The 8,437-nt window shown below is 42.3% G+C and overlaps 1 protein-coding gene across 1 annotated transcript; it reads right to left on the bottom strand.

Moving 5' to 3' along the window:
• Positions 1 to 2,991: 2,991 nt before the first annotated feature.
• LOC139469428 (tripartite motif-containing protein 2-like) lies at positions 2,992 to 5,856 on the bottom strand. The gene is made up of 2 exons (XM_071251593.1): positions 5,687 to 5,856; positions 2,992 to 4,521 (listed from the first exon to the last, which is right to left on the bottom strand). Exon 2 carries the CDS (start codon positions 4,516 to 4,518, stop codon positions 3,418 to 3,420), a length of 1,101 nt encoding a protein of 366 aa, XP_071107694.1. The 5' UTR covers positions 4,519 to 4,521; positions 5,687 to 5,856; the 3' UTR covers positions 2,992 to 3,417.
• Positions 5,857 to 8,437: the final 2,581 nt, after the last annotated feature.

Raw genomic sequence — 8,437 nt, 5'->3', positions numbered from 1 at the left:
TGACCACCCGATACCGTAAGTCGCCTCTCATGACCAGTATAGTCGCCTCTAACAGCAAGCATGGGCTGTTCTATCAACTGTACACCATACACACATTTGTAGACGGTGTGATGTGCCTTCTCGTTTATTCCTCCTTTCCGACATGAAGGAAACTACGTTCGAGAGAACGTTTCGTTTACTTCAGGATGCTGCTTCTGTCAGAGGATTGCAGCTTTCGCCCCGGACCTTCCAGGTGGGAATCTAATTAAACTGGAGTTGATTCCAGCAGTTGAATGAGAGACTCCAGACTGGCAGGATTTCCATGATGTTATTTGTGGACGAAAAATCCTGTCTTCATCCTGTCTTCATCCTGGTTGATTTTGAACAGAAGTCTGTGAGTGAGTTTGATTTTACGCCGCTTTTAGCAATATTCGAGCAATATCACGGCGGGAGACACCAGAAATGGGCATCACACATTATATCCAAGCCGGGAATCCAACCGGGCATTCGGCTTGACGAGCGAACGCTTTAATCACTAGGCTACCCGACCGCCCCTTTGAACACTATGCAAGGCATCCAGGCAAAAGAACTCGTGTATATTTCATTATTAGTGTACACTGTATTAATATCACTATGTACATGATGTGCTATTTATTAAATAAATCATATTTATTAATTACGTATTATTTATACTCCACTTTTAAGTATTCTCGACAGGCAATATCGAAAAGTCCAAAAATATTGAAATGGGCACCCAACACTAACCCTTTATTAACTTTCTTTATATAATCCTATGTTAACTAAGTACATGCCTGGAGTTTTACCAGGCTGACCTGCTTTCCTTTGGTTTTGACCCAAGTTGAACGCATTCGGCCCCGTGGCACCTCGTCCAGCAGATTAATTTCCCACAGGTCAGCCATGTACCATGAGTGAATCACGTTCACAAGGAAGTTAGTTACTGGAGCATTCCTAGCTGGTAGAATGTACATAGATAGATAGTAGAGTACATTATCGGCATACAAACACACTGTTGCTGACCGAACACTTATTACCGGCCATCCACTTACCCGATAATATGTTATAAATTATGTACTGTGACAGGTTATCCGGTTCAAAATATATCACGTGTTTGTTTTATGCACGTACACACGGTTACGCCTCAAGATGCTCGACTTTGCTAATACCCTGGAAGATGAAACTCACTTCTCAATAGACTGTCCTTTGTATGACGATACTAGATATCTGACTATTCAGATATCAGTGTTTACCGTTTAACTTCACATATCTCATCTGAAAAGAGTGAGTAAGTGAGTTGGGTTTAACGCCGCTTTTAACAGTATTCCAGTTATATCACGGCGTGTCAGCTTCATGTGGGAGGAAAGCCCGAAGTGATGCAGGTCTGAGATGTTTACCACTTCGGTTGAACCCATGACCACGGGTATGGTGCTGACAAACCTAGAAACATAATCGGGGCGAACCGGGATTCGAACCCACAATCATAGGTTTCTGGTGTGCCAAAGGGACGCAACTCTACACAGCGAATCGCGGCTTCTCAGACGACTGGGCCACCCGTGCCCCCTTCATCTGAAAAGAAATACTCAACTCATTATACTGTGAAGTGAGTGTGTTTGGTACAGGCAAATACTTTATTTGCTTTGTATCAACGCAGAAATTACCCCATAAAATTATTGAAATTATCAATTTGTTAGTAACAGGTTTACATCTGATATTTCAACTATGTATATCATGTATATATGAATGTACTTTATATGTATTTTGTGTATGTGTGTGGAAAGGGTGTTGTGTGGGAGAGTGTCTGAACTTCTACGATGTGGTAGCGTGTGTGTGTGTGTGTGTGGTGGGGGGGGGGGGGGGGGGGGGGGGTGACAGCATCGGATTTGGTATTATCGGTTGGGGGAATGTATTCTAGTATTAATTTCACCTTTCATTACGTATGTAATGACTTTATGGCCTCTTGTGTTCAATTTCACAAAGTGCACTAAGCGTGCTTTCAACACCGTTGCGGATAAACAGGGGGTTCGGTATCCCCTCCCCTCATTCGGCATTATCTCCTCCCACGGCAATCTGACACGCCGTGATATAACTGAAATACTGTTTTAAGTTGCCTGGACCAAACACACTCACATAATAATCTTTAGTATCAGCTGTTCTCGACGTCACTGTGCCAGTGTCTTCGCCATGCAGTCTTGCGTCCTTTGGGCACGCAAGAAACGTCTGGTCATGGGTTCGAATCCTGATTCGACCTGATTATGTTTCTAGGTAAGCCAGCACCATCGTCGTGTGCGTGGGTTTCACCAAAATCATCACTACGGGCTTTCCTACAACATTAAGCTGACACGGCATGCTGTAACTTGTAAACTGTTGAAAGCAGAGTTAAACAAAACTCATTCATTTACCTCCAAATACGTATGTTTTATTTCGTGAACTTTTTAACGGGTCGCCCCATCAACCCCATGAGCGACATGGTATGTATATAAAATAGTATAGTCCACGTTAGTCCAACATCTTCTTTATATGTCTGAAACTGATATAAAGAAGATGTTGGACTAACGTGGACTCTATTATTTTATTATATATTACATGTACACCGAGTGAACATCTACCTCATTTTTATATATATTTATTGATTATATCATAAATACATATAAAAAATGATATAAGTTCTAACCACCAAAAGAAACGCGAACCATAGAAACTAATGTAAGTTAAGAAGAAGTGTTGCCCATTTGTACCAATGACTGGCAAAACTAACAAAGCAGTCAAGTGTTTCCACACAATGTCTTTATTCGTATTACAATGAAATGGCTTGTCCATTGGTATATCCTCCTTTCATATATTATTTGGGTTCACCAGGATGTCGTGCAACACATCTCAATCTCAAAGTCGACCTGTAATTGTTAACTTTATATTCACAAACTCCAACCACGCGTTTCGTATCATAACGCGTGGATCTTGTTTAAACTCTTCTTACATATTGTTTATGGACGTTGCCTCCTATTATGTTTCATCGATGTGGCTACTGATAATTTAGACCGCCTCCGTGGTCTAGTGGTAGAGAGTCCGCCCGAGAGAGCGAAAGGTCAGGGGTTCGTTCCCCGGCCGCGTCATACCAAAGGACGTTAAAAGATGGTACTTGTTGTTACCCTGTCTGGCGCTCGGCATTAAGGGGCTAAAACAAGGACTGGTCGGCTCGGAGTCAGTATACTGTGTCTGAGTGGGGTATTCATGTTGAACTGCGGCATGGTATCTCAGTGTGCTAGCACTGTAAATCGGCATCAATCCGGACTAGTACAAGCACACACACGTGCATGCACGTCGCTATATTAGTGCAATAATCTTGGACGCGACGTTAAACCCCATTTCACCTTACCTCACCTATAGATAACGAAGCTCGACCACATTGAATATCACAAATCATCAACTCTCGCCCGTACCTGTCTCAATTCTCTCCAGTTGGTAGATCAAAAGCCGGTTTGGCGTCATATCGCCAACCGTTATGCACAGTCGTAGGTCAGAGGTCAAGGCCACTCCATGGGGGTGATAAACTCCATGAACCGAGGTCACGATATGACAGCTAAATCGTCCAAGTTCGTCGAACACAGACACGCGGTTATTGTACTGATCTGCGACGAGTATGTTGTTACGATTGTCCGTACATACACCATGGGGGAATTTGAAACATCCGTCATCACGTCCGTACTTTCCAAAGCTACGGACGAAATTTCGATTACGGTCGAACACTTTGATTGAATGGTTGCCGCTGTCACTGACGATAATGTTTCCGTTGGCAGACACGGCAACATATCTAGGGTTCTTGAATTGCAGTTGCTGCCCAATGTAAGCAACGACCTTACCACCAGTGACGTCATGAACTGACACTCTGTTCGCAACATCATCGGTTACGATGACGGCGTTGTCTCCAACTGTTGTTATACCACAGGGAGATTTGAAGAAGCCGTGTCCAAACCTTCTGACAACGTTACCCCATGTTTTGCACATTATGACAACACTCTGAGATCTTCGGGACGTGACAGCGATTTTCTCTGTACCAATATCAGTCGTCCCCCATGGCTCAGATACTTCGTCCGCTGCGTACACAGTCCCCACCACACCATAAGACGTAAACAGCTTGAGCTTATTACAGATCATATCAGTCACGACTAGATCGCCATTACCCATAATTCCCACGTCTGTTGCGTTGTGAAGCTCGCCTGGTTGACTTCCGATCTGACAGAATCTCACCCTCGAACCAGGTTGTTCATTCTCGTTGTATTCACTGCACAAGTGATAGGTATCTTCTGGCGCGATGGGCGGGGTGTCGTCAACGTTGTCGGAAATGCTTGTCTTCCGCAGCCGTTCTGTTACGTATTCCTCCACCTCATCAAACAACACGATGGTACCTTGTCCGAAAGTGACTTGCTTCTTGGGATGCATATTGTCATGTCCCTGCGTCGATGTCACAGGAATTGGGGGGCTCCCGTGATCATGTTCGTAGCTGATACGGTCAACCGTTGCCATCGCCTGTTTGTTAGAAATATAAGTCTCGAATCACTCATTACTCAAGATTTAGTGCAGAGATGCTAAGAGATCCTCAGTATTATTCTGTCATTTACAAATATATGATGGAAAAAGCTAATGCAATGCGGCGAACATGACGAATTTGAAAGACTAACTTTAATCAAAACAGCTCAATTCGTATGTATAATGTAATCTTGTTTGAACATCTGAACGTTTAATAATTCAGGGACGGTGGAGTAGCTAAGTGGTTAAAGTGTTCGCTCGTCTCACCGAAGGCCCGGGTTCTTTTCCTGCTTCGATATTGCTTAAATATCGAGTTTTAAAATAAAAGCTAAGTCTCGATATTAGAAAATAGTTACTGACAAGACTTCTGCTGCGACATAGGTGATATCCCTTTAAATGTTGTATGAAGTTAACGATGATTAGCTTTTGTAATACTGTCAATGAGGACATCAGTCATTTCTTTTGGGAATGTAATGAAACTAAACAATTTTGGAATGATCTCGAACATTTGCTAAATAATTATCTTTTACAATAGAATAAATTGACAACATATCTTATTTGGTTTGGTTCTACTCTAATCCTTTAATGAATCATATACTCTAATACTTTAATGAATCATATACTCTAATACTTTAATGAATCATATACTCTAATACTTTAATCAATCATATACTCTAACACTTTAATGAATCATATTCTTTTTTTGGGGAAAAAGCATATTCATGTATGTGGAATCAAAGGAATCAAACCGAAAAAAAACATATATTTTTTTTAAACTACTTAAAACATATGCAATCGAGAAATGTATTGCTATAAAACAAGGATAAAAAAAATAACTCTTATTGGTCACTTTTATTCTCAGCATTTGATTCTCAGCTCTATATTGATGCATACTATGTGTGAGTCTGATTGTGTGCTGCAACCTTTTTGCTTTGAAATGTGACAAATGTTTATTGAGAGTATTGTGTCGGAATACTGCATTACTCTACAACACCGGGAACCATACAAACATTAGAAAAAAGTTGACGAGGACTTACGGTATATTTATACACAGTCACTTGTGGAAAAAGGAATAATGGCATAAACCATGAACAACAATGAAACATATAAATAACGCGCACTATGTTTATGTCTCCATCCGTCAAGAAAGAAGAGATGAACTTACCTTTTGAAATTCAGTTCGTATTTCAGTGGACAAAGCAACGTGGCAGGTCCTTGGCGGTCTCCCTCGGGTCCTGATATCAAATGGTCAGTGTTCCTACTCCTGGTCAAGTGTCACGACCACCAGCAGAAGCGGTCAGAAGATTATAGCAAACATGTACCACTTTATCAACACAACGCGTCATTTCAATTCATTCCCATTTTACAAACCGGTTTCCGAATGAACTTTTCTTCACTGTTCACCCCCTCACATTTACACGTGTATGTGTATTATCTCAAGTATTTTAATATGTCGACTCTATTGTCATTATATTTTTGTGTCATAGATGATAATATGTTCCAAGGAAATGCCGACATTTTAACATTTATCTTATCTAAACAGGTGGTTGAAACCGGTTTCGAAAGCTGACATTGAAGATTTGAAAGAGTCCAACCATGAGTGACGAGGAAGATAGGACATGACCTTTGAACTCGTGATCATAATACCCGGCAACACATCGAGTGTCGTGGGATGAAAACAAAGATACCCGCGACACTTGACATGCGCAGATCTCACATTGCTGATAACTGATACCCGGGTATTTCACTGAAACCGAATATCAACGTCCTACCTGCATCACGGCTGCGCATTAACGTTTGTGTCTCACATTTAGTGAGAGAGTGAGTGAGTTTGATTTTACGCCGCTTTTAGCAATATTCCAGCAATATCACGGCTGGGGACACCAGAAATGGGCTTCACACATTGTACCCATGTCGGCAATCGAACCCGGGTCTTCGGCGTGATTACATTTAGTAATTACAAAACACATCGGCTATTAGAATATAGGCGATGGGGTAACCATATACTGGTAGATATGATCCAACATTCTTTGTTTTGCTTATAGAACGCGTGTGCTCATTATTTTGAGTTTATATATCATATTATACAAATAATGACTATTGACGAGGTCAGTATGCGATAAAAAAAGAACCTGACCCCTGAGGTGGTCTAACCGGATCGAGGCCGCAGGCACAGGTCCGGTCAGACCGCCGTAGGGGACAGGTCCTCGGGTCCTTGTTTTCGCATATTGACCTTGTCAAGAGTAATTATTCGCTTTGTCATACCGAAATTCACTTTAAAATTAATGAAGTCTTTTAACCGTCCTCTGTTTCATTACGGTAACTGAGCTGCGAAAAGCGACTGTTCGTCCCAGACGGCAACTTGTTTTGTAACAGACGAGTCAATATTCATCACGTGACAGGTCATCATTCAAGGTCAGTGTCAGTCACATGACTGCGGTTTCGACAATGAGAAGTATTGTTTCGTCACGTGGTACGGATGAACCAATGGAGTTGCAAGATTCTTAATAGGGGTATAGCAATATTTTGTAATGAATCTAACGTTGCTCTTGTCATGAGAGCTGAGTGTAGTTGTGATTGTGTGTTATGATCGTGGGTCATGTTTTCATTCTCTGGTTTAGGGGCTTTCGGGTAGCCTAGTGGTTAAAGGGTTAGCTCGTCACGCCGAAGACCCGGGTTCGATTCCCGACATGGGTACACTGTGTGAAGCCCATTTCTGGTGTCCCCCGCCGTGATATTGCTGGAATATTGCTAAAAAAAGCGGCGTAAACCCATACTCGCTCACCCCATTCTGAGGTTTATTCAAACTCGACGTTTTACAGGCTTCCGTGATGTCTTTGACTTATACTGACCGCGGCGGAACGCAACATTCACTCACTTGATCACTCAGCAGTGAGGTTGAGAGACGATAACCGAAAACACCTGTCATGTCAGTGGGCCCTTCAGTCACAAAATGACTAACCAGAGATCTAAGAAAACATATGTAATTATGTAGTCAGGTAGAGACCCTTAATTCGTTCAGCCGCAATTCGGGGGGCACGGGCGGCCCAGTCGTCTAAGGCGCCGCGATTCGCTGTGCAGAGTTGCGTCCCTTGGGCACGCCAGAAACCTATGATTGTGGTTTCGAATCCCGGTTCGCCCCGATTATGTTTCTAGGTTTGTCAGCACCATACCCGTGCTCGTGGGTTTCACCGAAGTGGTAAATATCTGAGACCTGCATCACTTCGGGCTTTCCTCCCACATGAAGCTGAAACTCCGTGATATAACTGGAATACTGTTAAAAGCGGCGTTAAACCCAACTCAATCACTCACTCACTCAGCCGCAATTCGCTCGGGTGGTGGACAGTGAAAGATTACCGTGGGGGTGAGGAAGGAAAACGACAGATAGTGATGGATGATACGGAGTTGACATTCTGACCGCGTGGGGTCGGGTTAAATAGTCACGAGGACAGGTCAACGTGACAGAGATAACTTACACTTTAATAGATTGATTATCTTGTTTACATGTGTTACTTGAAAACTGACACTATTTTCGATATATGATGTCTGAGAGTTAGATTGATATCGTTAGGGATTTTTCGTCTTGTGATCATCATCGCCACTGATTTTGATAGGGATGTCTTAAACACCCATTACTGATTTTAATTACGTAGTTTTGGAGAGACAAACTGAAAATTACCAATCCGTCCCCACCATCAATGATCTGCAAACTGTGCAGGATTAATAGTTAGAGGCAGGTCCTCAAAACGTCATTGATCATGATATTGTATGAATGGCACTTATAACACTGCCTTGTGGGGTACTATTTTCACCTGCATACCCGACAGTTTTTGACCTATGCGAACTTGAATGGTTCGTTCAGAAAAAAGACCATATCCACTTTAACATGTTACCTCTAATCCCAAGTTTCCAAGTT

The sequence above is a fragment of the Haliotis cracherodii genome, unplaced genomic scaffold, assembly GCF_022045235.1.
Source record: "Haliotis cracherodii isolate W230 unplaced genomic scaffold, xgHalCrac1.p SCAF_2, whole genome shotgun sequence".
Classification (NCBI taxonomy): Eukaryota; Metazoa; Mollusca; class Gastropoda; order Lepetellida; family Haliotidae; genus Haliotis; species Haliotis cracherodii.
Note: the sequence above shows the minus strand (reverse complement) of the source record. Positions and strands in the feature narration are given on the sequence as shown.

Bases quoted from the DNA above. Each gene is read 5' to 3' on its own strand.
- LOC139469428 (XM_071251593.1), bottom strand. From the start codon at position 4,518: ATGGCAACGGTTGACCGTATCAGCTACGAACATGATCACGGGAGCCCC.